The sequence below is a fragment of the Boeremia exigua genome (genome assembly GCF_020726555.1).
Source record: "Boeremia exigua strain MPI-SDFR-AT-0100 chromosome Unknown C7974scaffold_15, whole genome shotgun sequence".
Taxonomy (NCBI): Eukaryota; Fungi; Ascomycota; class Dothideomycetes; order Pleosporales; family Didymellaceae; genus Boeremia; species Boeremia exigua.
The window spans coordinates 91,869-117,694 of record NW_025763532.1 but is presented as its reverse complement, the minus strand read 5'-3'; the positions used below and the strand labels follow the sequence as shown (position 1 = coordinate 117,694).

Genomic DNA, 25,826 nt, shown 5'->3' with positions numbered 1-25,826 from the left:
CCAGCTCGTCAAGGGCAGCTTGAGCGTCCGCCTAGGAGTTGGACATACGATATCTTCACCGTGCTTGCTTTTGACTTGACTACAGCGCAGCAGCTAGTCGTCGCTAGAAGTACCCTTCTTCTACACGATGAGTCAGCTTTCATGTTCCCGAAGTGATGCACTGAGCTCACTTTGTTCAGCCACTTGATACTTGCTTCTTTATTGCGACCTATTCTGCGGCGCGCGCTGTAGCATCTGCTTTGCGTTTGCTTTTGCTGTCCTTTTTGAGACGGCGCCACTGATCGCTTAGCTTGTCCTGCATCCGTGGTCGCGAAGCGATGTGGTTGAAGATTGTTGTGTACTCATGCTAGGAGCCTACTCCTGGGCTCTTGGCTGTGGTTATGATGATGTAGAGCTGGACCTTATTATCCTTGCTGAAACGGGCCATGCTTGCGTTTGGCAAATTTGCGAGCGGACAGTTTTGTGTCTCTAGCCGCAGATATGGCGTCCTCCATACTAGCGCTGAAGCTGATATTAAGGCTGCAAGATGCTCTGTCCATGACTGAGACAGCTGTTACCGATCTGCCCATCGCGAGTCGCCCGTTGGCTGACCATGCGCTAGGCCTGCATAAGCGACATGGCGCAACGCTGACCTTAGGAACGCGGATATGGCTGATGGATGCAGGGCCTGAATGCCCGAGCTCGTAGGCGCCTGGGAGAGCTGATGTGCAATCGGTTACCTAGCCGATTCTTTGGACTATGGTGCAAGTGCAGCAAACGTCCATCGAATGGCAATTCTCCATCATGTGGGTCGCTACCTAGCGTTGAAGCAGCTACCTGTTGCTGAGTCCAGCCAGGCACGCCCCTCTTCCAACACGGCCCCGGCAGCGCTGCGCCGTATGCTAGCATGAACTACTTGGCTTCTCGAGCAAACACGAAAGTCGCTCCAGCACGACGCTGCGCCGCGCACCAACGCGTGATTCGACAGGCCGACTAAGCTCCCCTCAGTTTACCCGCGCTGCTAGTGCTGCTAGTGCTGCTCGCGCTTCTCACTTGCCACACAACATGGTACAAGCTCCTGTTGTCACTACTCGGATTACCCTTGTCGCGTCCGAGGAAGAGGAACGAGCGGCCGATACGAAGGTACTTGCACGGCCGCAAGCACGCCGCTGCACTGCATCGCGATGTCCAAACGCGTCAGGATCCCCTCGAACGAGTGGCCCGCGCTGCCCCAGCAGAGACGCCTCCTCGTGTCTGCGTGTCTGCCCGCGCCTGCCCGTGCTCATCAATCTCCTCAGGCGTCTTGGCTCACGCCTGTATCAGGGACTGCGATGTGCGAAGCAACAGCGCAGCGCCGCAATCGGCGGCGATCGAGCGTGTTGCAGGAGCGCAAGACGAGCTGCGGAACCCGGGCGGATCGAGGCGGCTTGACGAGTTGGAGGAAGGAGATCAAAAGTGGGTGGCATTCGGAAGGAGCGATGCATGCTGGGCGACTCGTTGGGTTCCGACGCACTCTAGCCGCTTGTAGCTAATGAGCTACGTATCCAATAACATCCCTGCTATCGCCTGACTGAGTGTGACATGCCCCACCCCCCTGCATACTAATCGTCGCCTGCACGGTGAATTCCACGACAGCTTACAGTCAATCGCGTCTGGAAAGGTCGACTGCGGATACCAAAAGCCGTTCAAAAGCAGCTTTGATCATGAGCAAGAGTCACGGTCCTGCGACACAAGTTCTGCTTTAAGCCCACCCAGGTATCGGCCCGTGTTAGGCAGTAGATACTACACAATCGTCGACTACATTCACCAAAAGGGTATGCCAACAGTTGTCTACTGCCCGGGTGAAGGGATCTCGGCAGTAGTTAACAGTACGCCGCTTGGCAGCCGAGACAGTCAACTTTTGCGTCGTCAAAAGCGAACTGCCTCAAAACAGACGACAACTTCCAGCGTGCAAAGAGCAGTGGATTCTCCACCAAGATCCGGCGCAGCATTTCCCCTCTCTTCTCTGCACCAGGCCATTTGCCCTGCCACACGCGTACATAAGGCACCATAATTTCCAAGGCCTCCCTAACCCACATTCCTGCTCTTTCCTCACCAATCCTCCCCTTTTGTACCATCCGCCTCTCCAGCTCCCCCAAGAAATGCTCTCTCTCTTGCATGTTCTCTACCAATGCAGCCTGCATGACCGCTAGTAGGATATGTGACCGGATTGAACAGTCCAACTCATCCACCTTGATTGCTCCAGCTCCTAGTCCGGCTGTCTCCTCCATCGCAACAGCGGCTAGGAACTCGACCTCCTCCTCACTCCCAATCTCTTCCTGCCACCCCCTCTGCAACGCTTGATCTGCAGTCCCTCCATCCGGTATCCCACACCAGTAAAACACCGGCTTGCTAGGTTCTGGTTCGACAACCTTACCCGAAGAAACCTGTGCGAGGCACTGTGCTTCCAAACTGTGTATATCATACAATCCCGACGCGACATTGAGCCCAAAGTGATGGGGCCCCCGTGCTTCGCGGTTGTCCTTGCGAGGCGATGGGTCAGATGTAGGGCTTGAGGATGAAGGGATCTTCTCCTCTCCCTCCAGCTGGGTGTTGGTGTTCGTGGACAACGCTTCTTGTTTCGATTCTGCGATGGGAGGTTTGTAGTACTCGTCTAGCCAGAAGCGCGCATGTGGTTCCGAAAAGGGGGGTGTGCTGGGGTAGGCCGCGTGTAGGCGTGTCAAGGCTGTGTCAAGCGTGCGGATGGCTAATTCAATAATCGTGTCAAACGGAAGGAACGGTTGCCTGTGAAAAGTCCGCCCCACAGTATAAGCCCAGCGGGGGAGCTTTAGCACGTATTCGGATACCGGATTATCACGCGGCAGACACAATGGGGAGGACGAATCGGGAAGATCCTGAAGGTCGGGCATGCGGTAGAAGCGTGCTGTGTTGGGTTGGGTAATAAATGCGGTGGAGTAGTAGGAGCGCCAGGCTGTGGGATTCAAGAGGGCATGGTGCGCAGTGTAGAAAGCGTCGAAGTCTGAGAAGGTGAGAGGGTCGTCTCCATTGAGTTGGTCGGTCCAGCGGTAGTAGGCTGCTGCGATCTGGGCGAGATAAAATATATCCAAGGTACTGTTTTATCTTAGTCACACACATGCAGGTGCTGGGTACATCGGTATGAGGGATTCTCATATGAGGATGTAGCTTACCGATTGAAGCGGAGCTCGTCCTCACCAAAAGACCAGCTATGCGCGTGCAGCTTCTCCACAACATCGAATACGCCCTGGCCGTCCCACAGCCCCTCATCGATGTAAATGTATGCGATCCGCAAGACATCATCGTGACATGTCACTGGCACGATTCCGCCTTCCACATTAGCCAGAAATTCTTTGGCTTTATCGTCCATTGTAGTGCCTGTGGTACGCAAAATGCAATTGCTGTAGTTGATGTTTTGAAATTTGCCTCTAGGGCAGGGAAAGTAACAATATTGAGTGGTAGGCAAAGTCGGCGACCGCGTGGTCTATATACAAGATGCCGAAGGGGGCTAGGCCTAGTCGCGTAAAGATCTACTGAACCTTGGAACCGTGGGTACCCTCACAACTAGTTCATTCAATATCGATATCTTAGTCAGACAGAATATTGATAATCTCTTGAGGTCGCTGAAGCGAGCCGACGACCACATGAACGGATCATCTTATAATGTGAGTCAATCTGTGTAGTACGCAGATCGCCTGCGTAATTACGGTTATGGAACCATCGTGCTTGGACCAGCAATCACCCGCTGACCATGTGTAATTCGTGTTCGTTCTGATTTCCAGGCATAAGACTTAGATTCGGTAAGATTTCTAGCTGCGTGCAAAGAACTCCGCTACCGTAGTAAGTCTACCTTTCAATTAACCACCCGTGTTTATCCCGAAGCCTCCCCTTCGATGCCCACATATTCTCACCTGTCGCCCCCTAATCACTGATTCCTCTTAAATAGCGTTTCTACGGTTTATATGTCCCCTTTCCGTAGCCTGGAAGGGAGGTCACGAAACCCCAATCCGCCGGACCGATTTTGCCAATCTGTTTGTTGGCCTCGGTCCCCCGCTCGGCGCACTGCGCGAGATACACCATGCCAGTGTCGATAAGGGCCGGCGGGATCAATCCTTGGGTCCTTTCTAGCCAGCCTTTTACCTTGGCGAAAATCACCGTGTTCTCGACCGTCGCGCCTGGAATCTCGGTATCGATGAAGCGTGCTTTGTTCTTCTCTGCGGGGTCCGATGCGTCAGTATTAATAGCAACCCCAAAAGGAAGAGAAGGAGTTGAATACGTACTGCTAACTGGCTTCGGGTACCACAGTTCAAGGGGCTTGCATGTATCCTTTGTTTCATCCTTCACGTCCTCGGGAAACGTGTAAAGCTCGGGGAGGTAGATCTTATTCCATTTGTCCCATTCGTCGGCGTCAACCGTCACCACGCAATCCCATTGAACCGAACCATCAACGGAATTGTCACCCCAGGCTTGGAACGAATTCAAGATGTAAAGACCCTGACCTATCTGGCGGCCCCCGTTGCCTATGGACTGCACAGCTTTGCCCCCGTTTTTGTTGATGGCTTCGGCTTCGGCCTGGACGGTTAGATATGTTGGTCGCCCGATTACGGAGGACGTGGAATGGAATTTAGAATGGAGTGGAGGAAAGAATGAATTGGAAACAAACCTTTGACATCACACGATATCCGATGTGTTTCTTGACATCACCAGCGCGTGTGTGCAGTCGAGCCTCGTAGTCTTGGGGAATGGCCTGGACTGCAACGGAGGCAGCAAGTGCCAGGAGCGCCCAAAACTTCATGGTGCGGGTTGTGGTGAAAGATGTCCAGGAACAGAGAGAGTAAAGAGGTCTACTAGTAGATTAGGAGGAACACAAATGCTCTCTCGCTGAACCGAGAAAACAAGGAGAACGACCTAAACCGGTCAAGACTGAGATGACTACTAATTTATCAAGCGTTGGATTGAAAGGGATGGTGCGATGTTACCTGCCATACCTGTTTGGAACTCTCTAAACCATCCCTGCAAAGGCAGCTCCGAGAAACAAGGCAATAGATATTTCTAAGTTCTATGTAGTAAGGGCATATAGAATTAAATTGGGTTGCTATTCTAAAAGGTGATCTTCCTGTAGAGCAGAGCTCATATTTACCCATGTCTGCACCGAAATAGCACTTCTCCGAAATGCTTGGGGGCCTAAAGTCACCTCGGGACGAGCCTGCTAGGGACTGGAAAGTGATCGACAGTGAGGACCTAAAGTGTTGAATCTCTGGTGTAAGCGATGACTCTATTAGCTGGCTGCCTGATTTTGGGGTCTGATTGTCACACTTTCCTATGGCGTGAACTTGAAAGCCAGAGCTCTTGCGGAAGCGACGACGGTGCTAGCTTGCCTAGATTCCAGGGTCCTACGTGAGACACTTTGTTAGCTTCGGTGGAAAACTCTACATACATAGGTACTTGAGCCTTCCTGTTTTCGAGCAGATAGACGCACTGACCTCGAAGCAAATGCTCTATCGGAGGCGGAGAAGTGCAGTGCGGTGTGTCTTCAGGCACGACGGCCTAGACAGGGGCTTGCAATTCACCAAATTTGAGCTTCACCATTTTTGGTTAGGTGGGTTCTCAAGGTGCATAGGAATCTCGAACGGGCGGGCGTACGGGCGGGCCGCTCTACTTACCGAAACCAACACGTGGTGGGTCCGCGGCATTTAACGCATACGATGATTACTTGCGAGAACATACACAATTTTGTACATTCGCCAATAGTGCGCAAGGCGTGTACGCTTTTCGACAAAGAACTGCCGAGATACGTTCTCTCAATCCCGAGTGGTTATGATTAGGCAGCTTCGCAGTATGAATGTATCCTTTAGGTGTGCAATTGGGTGTTTTACCTTGTGTTGCGACCACTACCGTCCAAAATTCTGAAATCTGATGGCCTGGATTTTCCCGAATAAAGATCAATGTCGTGACATCGAGAGAGGAATTTTCATATGGCTCAAGCAAAAACTGGTACCGGGCGCTTAGAATGACGATCAGGGTCTCTGGCCTCGGCTGGCGATCTACGGTACCTAACTCACCGGTACCTGATTTCAAACTATTTCGACCTATGCACATGCCCCATTTTAAAGCTCGCCGTACCTGTAACTAATAACGGGTAAACAGCTGCTATCACCCGAGGCTAACGATAAGTTAAGCCTCGCCGAGCCGTGTGCCCCACTTGGCGCCCAGAACTACTAGTGTTTGCCTGGACTTCATCAATCTACCTATCAACTCCGTGGGATGCTCGATAGTTCCCAACGTACGATTTGCGCCTAAGTCGCGGGAAAGGGGAAACAGTGGAGGGACGGCTGGATGCTAATTTGCGGAGACTGTAAGCTACCTCCGTTGATGGTTCTAGGTATCCACCGTGCCGAGGAAGGTCGATTTTAGCTCTGTCTCACAGCAGTTGACAGAGCGCAGTATCATGGCGAGTATCGTTTGCATCAGGCGACATACCAATAAGCTGGGGGCCTGTTCCCACCCTTACCTCATGATGAAGGAGATTTTGGAGAGAGGCCTTTTCCCCTTTTCGTCGAAGAAATGTAACATCACCTGGACGGACGAGGGAGTACTAAAGGCTCTGCTCGGCCGTCTGCTTCGTTCATCTGCTCCTGCACCTTCTTTGTTTTTCTTTTCCAGCTCGTCTGGTCCTCAAGAAGATGTGGCTCTCACCGTCCTCGGCTTTAGCCGGAGCGATCGCCACCTCCCTCCTGCTGTTGTCTGCGGCGGCAGCAACACGCGTAGACGGCGGCTCCAACAAACTGAATGAATACCTTGCCGTACACCCTGTACCTATCAAGGCCGCGGCCGCCGTTCCTGCATCCGGCAGCACCAAGGCCAACGCACTTGCCCCGGAACTCATCACGGCGGTGCTCAGTGAGTGTCCATCAGGATGTGTAGACGCCGGCTCGAGCAGCAGCAACTGGACTGTCTATCCCCGTCTGGGCCGATTAGCCATGTGCAACCAGACCATGCTGCTCGACTTCTCCTTTCACACGTCACTGCGCAAGGACGAGACGGTTCGCGCCTGTACTGCCGATTCCACAGCCATAGCCGGCCACACGACCAAGGACGGCTCTTGCCTGCCCAGCGGCAGCATGACGCAGGTTCACGAGTCGCTGCAGCTGGTCTTTAACAAGACGGCCACGCAAGCCACAGGCGGAGACCTCGCGGCCGCAGCGCAGCAACTCGCCGCTGCTTGGTCGCAGCGCAACAGCTCGGCATGCACCGACACAACCGCCTTTGCTTACTCCAACACGGCTACCTTCGGTCTCTTCGCCGGCGCCGGAGTCGGTGATGTCCCAACCGATGTGCTGCAGGAATTTCTCGCAAAGATCAAGACGCCCGACTTCTCCGGCAGCGCCGTGGTGCAGCTGTGTGCCAAGGACGGTCGCAGCTCCAAATACAGCTTCGGCATTGTCGCGAGTGGAGGAGGCGACGTGCGCGTGGTTCAGGATGCCGTCGCCGCGTGGGCGTCGGCTGAGTGCCTTATTACTTACGACACCGCCGAAGACTGGCGTGATATCAAGTTGTCTGTGCCGAGTCTGTTGATCAACGGCACGGCGGGCAATGTCACGGCTACTCCTTCCCGCAACAGCACAGTTCCGCTCAAAGCGGTCAACAAAAGGGTCCAGTGTTCGACCAAGCAGGTTGTCTCAGGCGATTCCTGTAAGTATTTATTTTCAGCAGCAAGACACTCAATCCTTGATGGCGGCCCACTGATGACCTCTGTTAGGTGGATCCCTTGCAGCTGAGTGCGGTATCTCTGGCGCCGATTTCGACAAATACAACTCTGGTGAGGGCTTCTGCTCCAAGTTGACGCCTGGTCAGCACGTCTGCTGTTCCGCCGGCACGTTGCCTGACTTCCGCCCGAAGCCAAACGCCGACGGGACATGTGCCTCGCACTACGTGGCAAAGGACGAGAACTGCGCGGCCCTGGGTGCCGCAAACAGCCTCACCAATGCGGAGATTGAGAGCTTCAACAAGAACACATGGGCTTGGGATGGCTGCAACAATCTGCAGGCGTACCAGTACATCTGCCTGAGCACGGGCGATCCCCCAATGCCGGCGCCCATTGCGAACGCCATCTGTGGGCCCCAGAAGCCAGGCTCGAAACAGCCAGCATCAGGTGTGTCGCTGGACAGCCTGAATCCGTGTCCGCTCAATGCCTGCTGTGTACGGTCCCCATGAATACTTGAAAAAAACTTGAACACTAGCTCACCACGTCTCTAGAACAAATTCGGCCAATGCGGCATCAATCAAGACTTCTGCACCAAATCCAAGTCGGCCACGGGCGCCCCGGGCACCTCAGCCCCTGGCACCAACGGCTGCATCTCCAACTGTGGCATGGACGTCGTCGTCGGCAGTGCGCCCGCCGCGTCCATCAGCATTGGCTACTTCGAGGCCTTCAACCGCAACCGGCCCTGTCTGAACATGGTCATCACCGCCATGGACCTGACCCCCTACACGCACGTTCACCTGTCATTTGGCGAAGTCACGAGAAGCTGGGAGGTCGACGTTAGCGGTATTCAGGAGCAGTGGGAGTTGTTCCTGGAGCAGGTGGGCTTCAACAAGATCTTGTCACTGGGCGGCTGGAGCTTCTCCACCGAGCCGGCAACGTATTCCATCTTCCGCGATGCGGTTGCGCCCGGCAACCAGGATACCTTTGTTGCCAACATCGTGTCATTCGTAACTAAGTATGACCTGGATGGCATTGATATCGATTGGGAGTGTAAGTTCGCTGCGTTCGGCCAGTCTTTAAGCACTGTTTGATCAATGTTTCTAACTGATGCCGCAGACCCTAATGCTCCCGATATCCCGGGCATTCCAGCTGGTACGTATAATTATGATGCTCGAGTTTAGAGAGCACTGCTGACGTGAAGATGTATTGCAGGCACCGAAGCCGACGCTGCGAACTACCTCAGCTTCCTCAAAAAGTTGCGGGCCGCGATGCCGTCTGGCAAGACTGTCTCGTTCTGCGCGCCGGCGTCCTACTGGTATCTGCGCGGCTACCCTATCAGTGAGATGGCCAAAGTGGCTGACTACATTGTCTACATGACCTACGACCTCCACGGCCAGTGGGATTACGCGAACAAGTTCGCCATCGACGGCTGTCCAGAGGGTAACTGCCTGCGCTCACAGGTCAACATCACCGAGACGCTACAGTCGCTGGCCATGATCACCAAGGCCGGCGTCCCATCCAACAAGCTTGCTATTGGCGTCGCCAGCTACGGCCGCTCGTTCGAGATGACGACGAAGGGCTGCACCGGGCCCATGTGCACCTACACCGGCGGCCTATCTGGCGCCTATCCCGGGCCATGCACAGGCACCGCTGGCTACATCTCTAATGCCGAGATCAGAGCCATCACGGACGGTACTGGCAGCTGGCAGGACTCCACAGGCGCTGTGCATCACGTCAACTCGTACTCATCGTACTTTGATCAAGACAGCCAGTCGGACGTCGTCGTGTATGAAGGCACCCAATGGGTCGGCTACATGAACGACGACACCAAGCAGGACCGCACGGAACTCTACAAGTCTCTGAACATGGCCGGCGTGATCGACTGGGCCGTCGATCTGAACGGATACGAGGGCGCCCCCATCTCGCCTGGCGCTGCCGCCAACATTGTCTATCCCCCACAGAGCATTTGGGACTCATCTGACCCGCTGGCGGCCTGCAAGCCTCCCTGCGTCGTCGTCCTACCACCATACCCGCTGACTGGCGCCCACACGGTGACCTCGTGGCCCGCCCTGACCACCACGCTGCTGTCCTCTAACACAGCGGACGGCCATGTCTATGTCAAGACGACGACAATCCCCGTGCCGAACTTCGCTATCAGCGAGGTCAATCTGCAGCCCCTAACGCTGTATGCAACCGAAACAGACCAGTACACCATCAACCCAATGCAGAGCATAATGCCTCCTTCCTTCCTCTGGACACTACCTCCAAACCACGCCACCTTCCCCGCCACAAAGCCCACTCCCGCGGCGTCCATTCCCGCCATGTCTACGGGTAACGGCGTACCTTTGACTACGAACAGCGCCGTGGCGACGTCTTCGGGCAGCAACCTGCCTTTGGCCATCATCCCTCTGGTCACCTTCTTCCCGACCTCAGTTGCCGTCACTATTCAACCCCAGCCCACGTTCTCGGTCGAGTACCCCAAGCCGCCCGTCCCAGGAGGTCCTCTCACCCTCAAATCCACCAGTACCACGAACCCCAGCACCACGAAAACCGGTACCTCGCCGACCAGCACCTCGGACCCCGACTCGGGCTCGGGATCGGACAGGCGTGGTACACGCGACTGCAGCACCTTTGGCTGCCCCGGTGGTAGAGGCACCGATAGTGGCGGTGGCGGCGGCGGCGGCGGTGGGTGCGGCAAGTTCAGCTGCGACGGTGGGTGTGGCATCTTTGGCTGCGGTGGTGGGTGCGGCATCACGGGCTGCATACCGAGCTGCCCGCTGGGCTCATGTGGTGGTTTGGGCTGTCTCCTTCCCGGCGGCTGTGGAAATACCCAGGGCTCTGGTGGCGGCGATAGCAGCAACGAGTGCGAGACCAAGGTCACGGTGTCGGCGTGCACGTATCTGGTGACGAGTTATAGCGCGTGGTATCTGGCTTCCTCGACGACCACCACGGAAGTGAGTCCCCATTCTCTCTTCTCTAGTACCCTCATTCGGGGTTTAGAGAGACAGTGACACGGAAATGCTAACCCGAGACAGACTGACTGCGCGACCAAGACGGCTTGCAACGGAATGGATACCTCATTTACGACGACGCCTGGCGTTCCAGAGTGCACGCTCGATCCGGATGTCGCGAGGGCAATGGATGCTGAGGCGGCAGACGACAAGACGCGGATTGATGGGACTGATATACCAAAGGAGTACTGGCCAACAAACCCAGCGGATTATGATGGATCGAAGTTCACCCTAACGCAGTTCGGGCTGTCAGAGACAATCACGGTTAAGAAGACCACCACAACGACGTCCCAGTCCACTACTACCAAGACGGTTGAGGTGCCGAAAGCAGCAAGCGCAAAGTGTGATTATAGGTACGTCCCCCTCCTCGCCCACCTTTCCAATTCCCCCTTTCTCCAGTATGAATATCACTATGTTCTGTATTTTTATGTAGATATTGTAACTGACCAGAACAGCTATGAAGGATTGTTCATGATGTTCAGAGTCTACAAGATCGACGGCTGGGCTGACGATGGCGGCGACAGCCTGAAAAAAGAGGAAAAAGGCTGCGGTAGTATGACAGCCTGGGAGTTTGTTGAATCAAGAACGGACTGGGGAACGTGGGCCTACTTCCAGCTCCCCGTCATTATGAAAGCCGGATGCGTGGAGCGCGCCATCGTCTCGGCTGGCGGGCCGAAGTTGTCCTGTCAAGACATGGGCGACGACGAATGGGCGAAAGACAGTCCTCGCCGGCGCGACGCAGCGCCCAGCACCTTGCCGAGCGACAACTCGGACAGAACGCCAAATTTCTTGCCGAGCAACAGCACAGACAAGGGGGACACGACCAACCCGTACGCGCCTATGGTTTGGGGCGACGGTGACACGGTGACGCTCACGGCGACCATCGATGTGCTCGGAACGTCGACGTATACGACTGAGATCTACATTGCCACATTGGCAGAGCCAGTGTCAAGCACAGAGACGAAATCTTTGACTACAGAGACGAAATCCCTGATCACAGGGACCATGACATCAGGATCTACAAGAACAGCAACCACGACGACCGGAAGCACAGCCCCCACAACCACAGGCAAACTCTCACCCGACGGCTCTTGCGGCGGCGCAGACGGCTTCATCTGCCTTGGAACTGATTGCTGCTCCGCATACGGCTTCTGCGGTTCTTCCACCGACCATTGCACCGCGGGATGCCAGAGCGCGTTTGGCACATGTGCGGAAGGAGCCAGCAACAAAATTTCACCCGATGGCACTTGTGGTGGAGCGAACGAGTACTCGTGTGCTGGAAGTGGATTCGGAGATTGCTGCTCGGCTTACGGATTCTGCGGTTCCTCGAGCGATTACTGTGGTACGGGTTGCCAGGGTGAGTTTGGGACTTGTTAAATGCTAGAATAGGCGTAGAGAAGAGAGTATGCCCTCTTATAAGGCCTTTAATAGAGTACTTAAAATGTTACTACTTCTTATCTCTTATGTAGACTTTTATCGAAGTTATTAAAATTACTACTCTACTATACTAAACTACTCTTTTACTTTACTTATAATTAATACTTTACTAAATCTTTACTACTGAATTCTACTAAAATTAAGCTTCTATACTTTGAAAGTTTATATTAGTTAGTACTACTAGTACTACTAGTAATTGTCATCTTCGTCGCGTATTGCTGGAGTCGTCGGTTAATTGAAATAGTCAGGGCAGTTGATTCAGAGGAGGTCGCGGTCACTGGAGGCTCTGATGTAAATGTATGATAGTTGATCGGGATACCATAACCTCCATGCTGCGGAAAGCCATCGCTTTGCTCGCGGATGCAGACGTGTCAGTGACGATTAGCATTGCCATACGTCGCTTCTCTCCCGGCGAGTCACAATTTCTATGCACAGCTGGCCGAAACTCATCACAGGTGCAGTCGATGTATGAGGCCTTGCAGTGCCTATCCCCATGAGAAGTGCTGCAGCAGCGTGAACTTGACCCAGAGGGAGACAAGCGGCTGCCGAAGCGTGCGAAGATGGGCACAAACACACTGGCCAAAGGCTGGATGGCTGTCTGTTGACGAGACGTTCCAAAAAGGAGAGATAACAGAAGTGTCGTCGCCACCGGCGATGCAAGCGAAAGGGCCACAAGCCTTGTGGCCCAAGAGAGATAGAGCTGGCGTGGCGACAGATCAGAGTATCTAACCTGTCGCGCCTCTGCGGCATGAACTCCAAAAAGAAACCGCAAATTCATGCTGGATGTGCTATACAGAACTCGACGCCTAATGCGCGATTTTAATACGCTAGCGACGCAACTAGAACGAAGGTAGCAGACGATGCTGAAGTTCGCGACTCACAATATGTTCTTGTTATTGCAGAGGTCTTGTGGGCCGAGAGATGATGAGATAAGACGTATCGTGCACATCAGGCCAGACCGCATGGATGACGCAGCCGCGGCGAGCGCCATGCGCCGTGCTGTAGGTCGTTAACAAACACTCAGCCGTAAGGCATAGAAATGTCGTGGCTGCGCACAACGATGAATACCGTATCAAGCTAGCTATCAGTGTTAACTAAGCAACACACTATCGAACTTTATTCATTATAGCGTGTCTTGGTGCGACCGAAGCAATTATCACAGGCAAGTGATGGGTAGATGGGGTGTCATCAGCTGAAAAGCGTGCGCCAGCTGAGACGCAGCTGCATGGCGAAAGCTTCAGCTCCAAGCCTCGTGTGAGCTAGCAGCAACGCTGGACACGCGCATTGATTTCGCTTCGCGGTAGTGACTTTACCACATGGAGAGAGCACAACAACATTGACAAGCCAATCGCCGGTCGCGCGTTGCGTCCCTTCGCAGCTTTCTGCAGGTAATGATTCTTCATGTCTATTCCTTGATTTTCCTAGCTGACTGCCAAAAGCCACATGTGATCATTGGAATAAACACGGCTGGCTTCTTCATTCGACAAATCAGCTGTGACCGGTGCAGTGGTCGGGAATTGCTGCCAGGGGAGAACATCGGTCCAATCTCCACTCTTGAGTCTGACAGGGAACGCGACTATGAGATTGCGTAGAGACTGCAATATTGTATGTTTCCAATACTAAATTCGATATCACACGCAGCTTGCCTACTCTAACAATACCATACCACCGACCCTTCTAACTCCCACGGGACCTCTGTCATGCATATGAGGCACTTGCATTGTGGGAGCTGGCGCCTTCGCTACGTCTACTGCAGGAGTGACGACAGCAGTGTCGCGGTCGATCTTCTCTGGTAACCCCTCGTCCGCCGGCGAGAAGTTTTCATCAATATCAATCTGCTTCTCGGCGAGTTTTGCATCCGGGTTGGCTAAGGTGTCTGGATTCGATCGCGGCGCTGGTGGGGCCTGTGTATTGGAACTTGTTGATTTACTCTGTGTAGTACTGTCTTTCGGCTTTGTTTGCGTCTCAGGCAACCTTGGCTGGCTTCCGTGTTGCTTTGCTGGCGCCGCTGGAGAAGTTGGTGAACCCGTGCCATGCTCATTTGGCTTCGTTCCACTTAGCTTGTTCACTCTTAGTTGATCATCGTCCTCCTTGTCCTCTGGATCACCACCAGGCAGGAATTTGCGCAACTGCCCGAGACTCATCCACAGATCTGGATAGTTGGTGGCAGCCTCAGCTAGAGCCTCGTTGTATTGCTTTATGATCCTCCGAGCTGCGTCCTTTGCTTCTTCAGGCGTCAAGCCAGCCATGCCGCGAGACTGATCGTCCATCATGTTCCGCACCCCCCTGAGAGCCTGACGAAGCTGTCGAGAACGATTTGGCTGATTACGGGACTTGAAGTATGTCAAAAGCCCAGCTGTAATGGTGCTTGCTGCGCCCAGGTATATTGTTGCTGTTTGAGACTCGGATGTCCGGATACTGGAATCAAAAATCATTTATGATTAGATAGTACGCCAAACGAGAGAAGACTGTGTCACTCACGCTCCAAGCGCAGTCAACGCAGCCCCGATGATGATCTGCATCCAGAGGAGTCCATTTGCCAGAGAAGCCACAAACCAATATTGTATCGTGCTAATGATGCCTCAGTGACATGTGTAAGGCTGTCAGATTGTCCGCTTACTGGAGTCGATACTCCTTTCTGATCCGCTGATCGAAAGACGTTGTACCCTTCTCCGGGTCTTGACTGACCGGTCAGTATGGCTCTCTCACAACGTAGCTTCTTGCGTACCGATTCCAAGAGCATTGCCGTACGCCTTTTCAGTGTCGTTTGTTTCGACAACTGGCAGTTGCCTTCTGAGGCAGAACCATTCGGACATATTCGCAACCTGCTGCCGTATTGACAAGGCAATGTTAGACACACAATACTGTTTTTGTAGAAGGTCGTCACGTCAAGGAAAATTGTTATTCGAGCTGATTATGCACGAACGCCTTTGTGGATAAAGCACTTGTTAATTAAGTAGAGGAAGTAAAGGCTAGCTGCTAGCCTAAATTTAAAGCAGCTTAGCAAATAAGCTTAATAACTATAATACTAGTAGACTAAACAATAGAATAAAAAAGTAAGTTAAATATAAGATATTAACACTATTCAATATTTAGTAGCTTAGTTATCTACTTTATTTATTAAATATTAAGCTATTATATTTATTACTAATAGTAGTTATAACTATATATAATATAACACTACTAATATGTAAGTTTTAATATAAGTTATAAGATTTCTTTTAATGTTGTAGCTACTTCTAGGGGTTGTTTTAGTGTAGAAGGCGGGAACGCTGGGTGAGCGGAAAGTATGTACACTAGCGTACCCCGCACCCTGGCGCAGAGGCTGAAGCTGAGGGTGGGAATACTGTCGCGCAAGCTGGTGGCTGCCTGAACACAAGCTAGACAAATGATAAGAGCGCGGTGATATGAGCTACTGCGAGGACCTGCGTTGACTACTGCGAATACGAGCAAGTCTGGTACGTGCAGCTGGTGTACAAATTTCCGAATGCAAAAGATACTCTCTTACGAGATACCGACAACTCAGGTGGAGCTGAAAGATGCATGCAGTTCGTATCAAATCTCCACTGATTGGACAGCTGTGCCATTGGCTGGTTTTGTGGGCGGTAGCGTCAGGGTGGGTGCGAAATTGTCTAGAAGTTCACTCCTGAGCAGGTTGATATCTACACCTTAATGCCGCCAAGCTGAAAAGGAATTGCTCAATCAGTGCTACATACCCTAAGCAGATCAATACACACACGTATCGTCCAGGAACTCAACATGGTAACCAGCGCACAGACGAATGGCGTGCCAGTCGATCACGACCCATCAATTGTCAAGCTCCCTGCTACTTGGGATCACTGGCTTGGGCAGATCCTGCCAGTCGCCGTTCCGGAAGCCGAGGAGTACGTCGGAAACCTGGTCAAGCAGGAAGTAGCTAAGCTGTCTGCGAACCATCCGGGGAAGTCTTTCTGGGAGGTCTTTGGTGAGGCCATTGCAGCCAAACTGAAAGACCAGAGTCTGCGAAAGGACATCTTCGATAAATTACACCTGACTGGCTTCATTGCTAAAGCCAGTGGCTTCTCTCACGGCCTCCTGAATCTAGTAAAGACAGATCCCAACCTGGTTTCAATCAAAGATGCTGCTCAGCAACTCGACACGAAGAAACTGGCCGCCGAGCTTGCAGACGGCGCGATAGCAACTGCTCAGACAGTACGAAGAGAACTGTTCACCGCTGAGCCGACAGCTGCCATCGCTGGAATTGTTCAAGCAGACAAAGTCGTAATACCTAACGATGATCCGGTGGTCAAAGACCACACCCTCACTGTTTTGTCAAGGATGGGCTCAGCAGATCTTTCGATCAACTCACCTCATACTGTCTTACGCCAACAGCCCGAGCTGCTGGCCAAAGTACCTGAAGAACACAGGGCGGCAGTGGTGGAGAATATTAACACCTTGGCACGTACTCAGACTGTGGCTAGAAGCCCTCCAGCCCTAGAAGCCATGATGAATAATGGACTCACATCGGCGGTGGCTGTTTCGAAAGCCCCCTTGATGGATTTGAAGGCGATCATGAGCCATGATGACGCAATCTTCGCCAAATCAACCGCAAACCAAGTCATCTTGCAGAATCAGATGCTGCTCGCGAATCTGGTGGATCGTGTCAAGACAAGAACCCCAGGATTGGTTGGGCCTAGTGAAGATAGAGATAAACGCAGACTCAGGATTAAGGAGGCTATTCGCAACCGCGGTTTGAACCCAAACCTTGAAGACCTCTTCGACTCTGCAGATCAGACAATCGCGGACGAGAACATGACGGTCTACAGTCCAGCCTCATATTTCATGGATCTGCTAATGTATCTTCGGAACAATAACCTCGATGGCAGGATCTCGCCGGATGTGAGTCGCTCAGGCGAAGACGATAACTACAAAGACACTGCCCTTGGGGCGCTCTTTCGCCGAAGGCCGGACTTACAAGATCTAGAGCTCACCCCAGCAAACACTTCAGCTATGCTGCCATATATCGATCTCGTGAACGAGATCATGGAGTCATTTGTAATTCACCTGCCAGAGTACATAGCCAACCAGAGTGGGCCGTCTCCGATAGACTCATTCAACGTTGGTACCCAAGATTCTGACGATCTCCTGTCTCAGCCTCAGAATATCAGAATGGATGCATACCGTTACCTGGCTAGTGCTGTCTATCCGCCGACACTACCTTATCATCAACCTGTGGATGCCCAACGGGCCTTTCTGAATTTTCTTGGCACCTCACGAGCCGAGATTGTGAATACATTCAGACCTAAGCCACGCCTGCAGAAATTCGAGGCTCGTTCATCCAGAGCAACCAACGACGTACAGTTGCAGTCTGCTGCAACATTGGAAACCAACAGGCGAACCCTCAATCGTGCGCAAGCGAGAGCATTGGATGCTCAGTATTATTGCGAGGTCCTTGGAATGCAGCAAGAAGAGTTCCTCATTCTCACGAAGGGAGTCTTCTGGGAGAAGGAGTTCTTTGAGATATCAGCTGGCCTTTCGCCAATGACCGATGAACAGTACCAACGGCGTGTTGGTCTCAGATCCCCTGTACAGTGCTGGGGTTATTCGACCGCGGAAGAAATGTTATCAATGGATGAGAATGCCAGAACGGGAGTGTCCTTTATGAAAGAGCAACTCCTCCCAAGATCTGGTCTGTCGTTCGTGGAGCTTGTTGACATCGTTTCAACCGGCTTCGTAAATCCTCATAAACCCACGAGATTGGAAAGAATGGTGTTTGACAGCTTGCGGTATAGCTATAAGTTCTTACAAGAACTAGTCGACAACACTGGCACCGCCCGGTATGATCGCATGGCGGATTTCGTGGCCTCGCATGTTTCAGAGCTCGACCTACAAGCTCTTCTTGAGCGCAGCAGCTTCCAGGCAGGTCCTTCGCCTTCAACCGAGAGCACTATCAAGGATAATCTGAAGACGTGGATTAGAAGCAACTTCAAGTCCATAGGGAAGATAACGGTAATTGATGCTGGAGAAGGTCCTCGTCTCAGAGTCGCGGGACGAATTGTAGCGGTAAATCGAACAGCGGCAGGGCTACCATCTTCATCCTTGGAAATTGCCGAGCTTAACTCAGACGGCCGTATCTTACAAGCTCCGGGTATAGAGCTCAGTCAGGCCCCGGTTGCCACGCTCTTGGACGACGGCACAATTCTGGATTATGCTGGTAACCGGATGGGACAAGTTGGTCTCAATTCTCGAGTCTACTATCTGAACCCACTCAATGATAACGACTTCAACGACGCATTTCCCAAGCTCAATTTCTTTATCGAAAACCAGCCATTGTGGCTAATCACGGGTGGTAAATTGACAAACAGCTCTGTAAGCGATGGTTCTGTCGACTTGGCCAACTCTCAAAATTTCAACAAAGTGTGGTTCCTAGACGAGGGCATGGGAGGAGGCGGCAGCATTGACAATGCTCGACTTGTTCACCTTGATGGATCGCCCTTGTCGCTCGAGGCCTGGGATCGGCTGCATCGGTTCATCAGACTTTGGCGCAAACTTGGATGGAGCACGGCAGAGACAGATCGTGCTGTATGCTCTTTGATGAGAACAGATGTGTCGAATTCGCAGGTAGACGCAATTACCATGCCGGTCGCTGATGCAGGTGGTACTACTTGGGGCAAAGACTCGAAACCGTTCGACTATCAGCTACCAGTTGACTTCCAAGACTTTGAAGATGACTTGACACCCGATTCCTCTCAGGACCCAAATTCGAGTCTTCCCTTGCCTGATATCACGTTCGGACTGATAGAGCAGCTCGCTGCCGTGAAACAGATCCTAAGCAGGACACACCTGACTCTCGAAGAGCTCCTGACCTTCTTTTCTTGTATGACCTTTGAAGGGCCCAAGTCGCAGTATGCACGACTTTTCCTGGCACGACAGCTTCGTATGCAATCGTCGGTCTTTGCACCAGATTCCTCAGGTTCATATTTCTCCAGCACCCAAACTGTTTCCATTCGGCAGCAGATTTCGACTGTTGCGGCCGCCTTGTCAATGAGACAAGAAGATATCACTTTTCTCCTAACACCACAAAATGTCTTCCGTACGGGAACGGTTTCTGATATACTCAACATGAACAATATTTCCAGACTCTACAGATACGCACCGCTGGCAAGAGCCCTATCAGTCCAAGTGAAAGACCTTTTCCAAATCATGGCGGGATTTGGCGACCCCTTCACTTCTCCAAAAGCCTTTTTAGGACTCCTGGATGACTGGGAGAAGATGTCTGACGCCGGATTTCCTTGGCCAGAATTACGTTACGTGGTCGACCAAATTCCAGCATGGGCAGACCCCCTTGCATTGACGGCCTATGAGTCGCTCACCGTGGCTGCCTCGTTAAGAGCGAAAATGATTGAGATCCAAAGTACTCATCCATTGGACTTGCCAGTGAGCATGAGAACGCCTGATCACACCAACAGCATCGTCTCCTTGCTACTTCCTGCTAGCACCGTCGCCAAGATAATGGGTCTACTGCTTGGAACTTCCACCAGTTCGGTACCAGCCCCGGCCGTGCCAATTGTCAACTTCAGCGATTTGGTCGGCTTGTGTTCGCATCATGCAGCTGCTTACATAGTGCCACCAATGCAAGATCATTTAGAACCAAAGCCCATCCTCCAGATTACCGGCATCATCAGCAATGAAATCAAGAAGCAATTGAAGCAACTCTTGAGCAACTCAACAACAAATCACGACAATGGCATACCTTCCGCACTTCAGAAGGCCTGGCAGAGCTCAGTCGATCAGTAAGTTGAACCTTTCATGTCACCCTCGTAGCGCCCTTTCTAAAAAACAGCAGAGTTTGTCAAAAGCCAATTTCAACCTTTGAGAGGGTCATGAATGGAATCCTTCCAAACAAAGTCATCGAAGAAGAGCTCAGTGGGAAGGATCAGGTGCTACTTGTACCCAATTCAACAGAGGCTGTTACCGGGGTCAATGCGCCGTCTCAATCAGTCAAGAACACCGACATCAGCATGATGTCGAACCCAAAGATCGACCGATTCTTAGCATACTACATTCCCTTTCTGCAAGCTAAGCTCACCTACAACTCAGTCCTCGACACATTAGCGACCGTCGCAGGCTTCAGTGATCTCAATATTGCAAAGACATACCTGGAGAGCATCATATCTGTTTCTACGCGACCGAAGCAGACAGAGACCGAGACAGGCCACGACAACCGACCAGCTGATACTCATCACTCTGCTATTGACTATATAATCAAGTTTCTCGGCAACAGCCTTACCTCCTGGGTTGGATATCTCACGTTTGATGTCACCGGTGATTACATTTTCTCAATTCAGGATACAGTGAATGCTCCTGAGACGTTTCATTTAAAATCGGTTGCAAAAACAGAAGGAGAAGATGACCTTGGCACGGCTTTCGGAAACGGTGGACTCTTTGGAATATCGATACCTGATGATGATGAAACGGGGCCTCCAATTTACTTCAAACGCAGTCCTGGGGGTCCCGCAGGCTTGTGGGTGACTGATACAGTGACCATAGTAACCGGCCGTCAATACCTACTGACGATCAAGACTGCCGAGAAGAGCAAGTTGCATTGGCAGACAGCGTCTATGGAAGCCCAGGAAATTCCCCAGGATCATTATGTTCCGTTGTGGAAAGGGTACCTGCGACCAACCACCACGGATGTTTACCAGCTATATGCCAAAGACCTCGGCTTGCCGGCTGTTAAGAATCGGCCGGCAGGCACAGTTGTTTTAGATGGCCGCTCTAAAGATTGGGGCGCACCCGTGGACAGCGACAGCGACACCTTTTATCCTCTTGGGGACAATCGACCAGGATTACGGCTGAATGCATCTAAGCTGCATCCTCTCACACTTACTGGCATCTCCCCCAACCAGCTGTGCTGGAAAACGCAGACGACTGATATCGAGAGCATACCATCAACATGCTTTCTGCCAGCTGGAACGCCAAATCAAATTTACATCATTCTTACAAAACTTCAAAAGTTGGCACTGTTCTCGAACCATTTCAAGTTGAGCTCAGAAGAGATCCTATACATCCATCAAAACGCACAGACCTTCACCGATCTGCCGCAAGACGAGGCCAAAGTCGAAAATGTTCCGCTTGCCAACGTCCCTCCGGACTTTCCTGACATAGATCTGGACGGCATACATGCCCTAAGGGGTTGCACACGGTTGTACGATTATACAAAACTCCGAGATCGATTGCCGCAGAACACAACTTGGTCATTGATACAGCTTTTCTCCTGGGCAACACGAAATGGACAGGCCAGCGGGGCAGAATTGGCGCAAAAGATATCATTTGCCACCTCCTGGCCAGCTGACAAAGTGCTGGTCCTTCTCAGAAATAGCAACTTCACAGCTGGGATTGCTTCCGAATTTTGTAACGAGAGGATTCTGATACACTTGCAAGCACAACTTGACCTCTCGCGACGAATGGCAGTCCCGCTGGACAACCTCTTCATTTGGGCAAGTCCATTGGGAACAGCTCCCAGAGACTTCCATGCCTATCATGCGGCTTCCCAGGCCATCCAGCAAAATGCTCGCTCCCGGTTCGGTTCTACAGACTGGACCACAGCTGTTCGGCCTCTGAACAATCTTCTTCGAGAGCATCAAAGATCAGCGTTAGTTGACTACCTCTTGGTGCAACGAAAATTTGTTCATGAAAATAATATCGTCGACGCAGATGGCCTCTTTGAGTTCTTCCTGATAGATGTTCAAATGAAGCCCCTGGTAGAGACTTCCAGAATTTTTCAAGCTATCGCGACAGTTCAGCTGTTTGTCCAGCGCTGTATGCTAGGTCTAGAAGAAGATCTTGTGGTCGCCAAGGTGCTCGACCGACAGCGATGGGAATGGATGCAGAACTACCGTGTCTGGCAAGCAAACCGACAAATTTTCCTCTATCCAGAGAACTGGATTGTTCCCTCTCTTAGGGATGACAAGTCGGATATTTTCAAGAATTTCGAGTCCGAACTTCTTCAGACCAATCTCTCCAAGGATGCCGTAAGTACTGCGATGCGCAACTATGTTTGTAACCTAGCAGACTTGACAAATGTGAGTATCCTTCCAGCTTGACAGAGATATACTTACTCTCTACCAGCTTAAAGCAGTTGGCCTCCATGTGGACAAGCGAGGGAAGGGCGACGTGCATGTCTTCGCGCAGACCAGAACTTCTCCTTTTACTTTCTATTACAACCGCTTTCGACTCGTGCAAGGTCAATCAGGACAGTGGGATGGTTGGCAGGATATGAAAATTCAACTACCTGCCGTCCACGACACGCGCGCCAACACTACCGGTGTTTACATGGCCCCGATTGTGTTTGACGGACGTCTGATCGTCTTTGTACCCGAATTCACGCAACAGACTATCCCAAGCTTATCGGAAAACCAAACATTCTCGGAACGCGGAGGGAAACCCGTCCAGGACTCTGTGCCGCAGAAGGTCTGGGAGTTGAAGATGAGCTGGACCGAGTATCGCAATGGGAGTTGGACTCCTCGGAAGAAATGCCCTCAGCCATATCGCGACATCTTTGGGGATGGAGACGTAAGCCAGTACATCCTACTCCCATGTCTTTTGTGGAATGATGGCCAGTCCACGGGACCCTCAGGTCGGGATATTTCTCCCAGCAGTGTGGCGATATATGTAACGAATCTTACGTTTCTAGCACGCCTTGCCGATAGGAATTTGCCACCATTGGTTTTGGCTGGCTGGAAATTTGATGGGCGTCAGACATCCATAATGACGCAGGAACGAGTGGATTCCCTCAACTTGAGGGCTAGTCCTGGAGGCAAACGTATCTTCCAAGTACATCAACCAGACGCAACGTCTTCAGGTGCTGAATTTTCAACAACCACAAGATCAGCCGCAATGTTCTCCTTACAGGGGAGCAACATCTCCTCGGCCACATTGGTTTCACCCGAGAAGATCATCACTCTGGACGGGCCCCTGCAGTTTGTCGAAGACGCAGACTCCTACAGCAACTTCTTGACTGCGGAAAGCTTGACCACCAGGGTGGTTGATCCTCACGGGCCTTCCATCGTACCGCTCAGTGTTTCTACCGATGCAGACTTTTCGTTGCTCAAGGCTGCAGCTCAACGCTTTTACCATGGCTTCATCCATGATCTCCTGCGTGTACCAACAAATGGGAGTGATATTTCGGTTCTATTTGACATACTGCAAGCCATTGGAAAAGATGCATCTCCGCAGGGTATCGACCAGAGTATCCAGGACTTCCGCGAAGCATTTGGCGCCATGACTTTGACAGAGAGCACCGTAAAGTCACTCCCTCGACCAACGACTATGAATGGTACCGCCGTTCCTTCGCTTGACGTGGAACCGGCTCCTGCATCTGATTCGTTAAATGCTACTACTGCGTCACAGGTTGCTGTCCAATTCGATCAACGGTCCAGACTGTACTCCTTATACAACTGGGAGTGGGGTATGCATGCTTGTATGGCGTTGATGGACTCCCTTCTGAAGGCCCAACAATTTGAGCAAGCTCGCAATGTGGCTCATTACGTGTTTGATCCTTTCGCTCCTGGTGATAAGAGCGACCCGTCCCGGTTTTGGAAGTTCCCTCCCTTCAAGGTGGCTTCAGTGGCTACCATAGAATCGCTGTTCCTAGAACTTGAGGCTGGAGCAGTGAAGTGAGTCGGGTTTTGACTTTTGTCTTATATTGCATACTGACAGTTGACAGCAATCCTATCAGCGACTGGAGAAACCACCCCTTCCAGCCTCATGTGGTTGCGCGTAGTAGGCCCGAGGCGTACATGAAGTGGATTGTGATCAACTACATCAAGATTCTGATTGGCTGGGGCGACTCCCTATTCTCGCAAAATACCCTCGAAAGCATTCCACAAGCTATACAGTTGTATGTTATGGCGTCCCATATATACGGTCCCCGGGGGCAGATCATCCCGCGACGAACAAATCATGTACCTCAGACCTTTAGAACGCTGTCGAGGAAGTTTGACGCGTTCTCCAATGCGATGGTCCAACTTGAAGAGGCGTTCCCCTTTAGTAATCAAATGCCTCTACCTGTCGGCAAACTACCACTAGACGACGATGACAACCTGCCCAACCTCTTCGGATCCGCTGGAACATTATACTTTGCCATACCGGACAATCCCAGCATTCGACAGCTAGCTGCCACCATCGATGATCGTCTGTTCAAAATCAGGAATTCAGAGGACCTCAATGGAAATTTCCGGGTGCTGCCATTGCTTGCTCCTCCGATAGACCCTGCTCTGCTCGTTCAAGCCCACGCACAAGGATTGTCATTGAGCAGTATCCTACAAGACCTTCAGGGACCCCTACCCAATTGCCGGTTCGAGGTGCTCTTGCAGAAGGCGTTTGATGTTGTTGCAGAGGTCAAAGCTCTTGGGCAGTCTCTCATATCCATCCGTGAACGTCACGATGCTGAAGAACTTTCGCTTGTGCAACAGCGTCAGGAATCTTCGCTTCAGAAGTCCTTGATGGATATAAAAACAATGGGTCTCCAAGACGCTCAGAACACGATCAAGGTCCTCAAGTATAATCGGACTGCGGCTGTTAGTCGTTTGAGCTATTGGCTGAAGCTTGTGGGAAATGACCAATCTGGTATACCCGCACTTGACCAGGAATTTCAGGAGCTGGATGCAAAAATAGTTCCACCAGTCACGTCTGGTGGCTTGGCTCTATCAGCGCATGAGCAGGAGTACCTTGACAAGTCTTCCGATGCTCAAAATATCACAGCAACTGTGAACAACTTGGAGATTGCTATCGCAGCCATGAAGGTAATCCCGGATATAACATTCAATGGTCAGCCATTGGGAGTCGGATCATCAACGGCTATTGGATCTAGTGTCGTCTCATCCGAGTGTGATGCCGTTGCAAGAGGTCTTAGCCGGAATGCAGAGTTGCTGAACAGCCAGGCGAATACTTCTAGCACAATTGGGGGTCATCAGCGAGCACTACAGGAACGCATTCTGCAAGCCAACACAACGGGCTATGAAATCTCAAATATCGATAAGCAAATCGCCGGAGCGCAGGTACAGATTGCCCTCGCTGAACGAGAGATTGAAATTCACCAACAAGAGATCGACAATACGCAGCAAATAAACGACTACTTGGCTTCCAAATACTCCTCTGTCGATCTGTATACGTACATGGATGGAGTGACCAAAAGTCTCTCTTACCAAACATATACCACCGCCTTGGCATTAGCAAAACGAGTCGAAAAGGCTTTCAAATACGAGCGACCACAAAATGGTTCCACAAGCTACATCCAAGCCGGCTATTGGGATAGTACCAAAGATGGCCTCTTCGCCGGGGAAAACCTCTACCTCTCCCTCAAACGTCTTGAAGCCACATACCTTGATACGCGCGGCTACGACTACGCAATCGTCAAATCCATTTCGCTCCGCAGCCTCGACCCCCTGTCACTCATCCGCCTCCGCGAACAAGGCACCTGCAACTTCTCACTCGACGAGATCATCTTCGACATGGACTTCCCAGGGCACTACCTCCGACGTCTAAAATCCGTTAGTCTCAGCATCCCCTGCAACGTCGGCCCTAACACCTCTATCAATGCAACTCTGCGCCTTCTTTCCAGCGAATACCGGATTTCCCCCGACCTAACCCCTACGTACGCGAAAGATCACACTCCCTCTTCCTCAGGAACTGACCCG

The 25,826-nt window shown here is 51.9% G+C and overlaps 6 protein-coding genes across 6 annotated transcripts; 3 read left to right on the top strand and 3 right to left on the bottom strand.

Annotated features, from left to right (window-relative positions):
• Positions 1-1,620: 1,620 nt before the first annotated feature.
• C7974DRAFT_466788 (uncharacterized protein) lies at positions 1,621-3,602 on the bottom strand. Its single transcript, XM_046146343.1, has 2 exons — positions 3,168-3,602; positions 1,621-3,090 (listed from the first exon to the last, which is right to left on the bottom strand). Exons 1-2 carry the CDS (start codon positions 3,362-3,364, stop codon positions 1,842-1,844), a joined length of 1,446 nt encoding a protein of 481 aa, XP_045991256.1. The 5' UTR covers positions 3,365-3,602; the 3' UTR covers positions 1,621-1,841.
• Positions 3,603-3,863: 261 nt separating this feature from the next.
• C7974DRAFT_476281 (uncharacterized protein) lies at positions 3,864-4,789 on the bottom strand (the record flags this gene model as incomplete). The annotated part of the gene is made up of 3 exons (XM_046146678.1): positions 3,864-4,208; positions 4,275-4,566; positions 4,658-4,789. The coding sequence occupies 3 exons, from the start codon at positions 4,787-4,789 to the stop codon at positions 3,946-3,948; spliced, it is 687 nt and encodes a 228-aa protein (XP_045991255.1). The 3' UTR covers positions 3,864-3,945.
• A 1,863-nt stretch (positions 4,790-6,652) lies between these two features.
• Positions 6,653-10,710, top strand: C7974DRAFT_444982 (uncharacterized protein; the record flags this gene model as incomplete). Its single annotated transcript, XM_046145536.1, has 5 exons — positions 6,653-7,686; positions 7,754-8,193; positions 8,251-8,749; positions 8,816-8,851; positions 8,912-10,710. The coding sequence occupies exons 1-5, from the start codon at positions 6,678-6,680 to the stop codon at positions 10,708-10,710; spliced, it is 3,783 nt and encodes a 1,260-aa protein (XP_045991254.1). The 5' UTR covers positions 6,653-6,677.
• On the top strand, positions 10,643-12,146 carry C7974DRAFT_345910 (uncharacterized protein). The gene is made up of 3 exons (XM_046139366.1): positions 10,643-10,653; positions 10,735-11,063; positions 11,166-12,146. The coding sequence occupies exons 2-3, from the start codon at positions 10,768-10,770 to the stop codon at positions 12,085-12,087; spliced, it is 1,218 nt and encodes a 405-aa protein (XP_045991253.1). The 5' UTR covers positions 10,643-10,653; positions 10,735-10,767; the 3' UTR covers positions 12,088-12,146.
• Positions 12,147-13,793: 1,647 nt separating this feature from the next.
• C7974DRAFT_418338 (uncharacterized protein) lies at positions 13,794-14,963 on the bottom strand (the record flags this gene model as incomplete). Its single annotated transcript, XM_046144150.1, has 4 exons — positions 13,794-14,565; positions 14,629-14,718; positions 14,768-14,825; positions 14,876-14,963. 4 exons carry the CDS (start codon positions 14,961-14,963, stop codon positions 13,794-13,796), a joined length of 1,008 nt encoding a protein of 335 aa, XP_045991252.1.
• A 1,588-nt stretch (positions 14,964-16,551) lies between these two features.
• On the top strand, positions 16,552-24,410 carry C7974DRAFT_444971 (uncharacterized protein; the record flags this gene model as incomplete). Its single annotated transcript, XM_046145535.1, has 9 exons — positions 16,552-17,458; positions 17,543-18,375; positions 18,430-19,749; positions 19,837-19,919; positions 19,970-20,303; positions 20,709-22,211; positions 22,258-23,169; positions 23,539-23,804; positions 23,855-24,410. Coding segments are annotated over 9 exons (6,714 nt in total), but the record flags the coding sequence as incomplete, so codon positions are not given.
• Between the last annotated feature and the right edge of the window lie 1,416 nt (positions 24,411-25,826).

Bases quoted from the DNA above. Each gene is read 5' to 3' on its own strand.
- C7974DRAFT_466788 (XM_046146343.1), bottom strand. From the start codon at position 3,364: ATGGACGATAAAGCCAAAGAATTTCTGGCTAATGTGGAAGGCGGAATC. The intron at 3,091-3,167 runs GTAAGCTACATC...AAGATAAAACAG, and splicing joins GACGAGCTCCGCTTCAATCG to TACCTTGGATATATTTTATC.
- C7974DRAFT_345910 (XM_046139366.1), top strand. From the start codon at position 10,768: ATGGATACCTCATTTACGACGACGCCTGGCGTTCCAGAGTGCACGCTC. The intron at 11,064-11,165 runs GTACGTCCCCCT...TGACCAGAACAG, and splicing joins AGCGCAAAGTGTGATTATAG to CTATGAAGGATTGTTCATGA.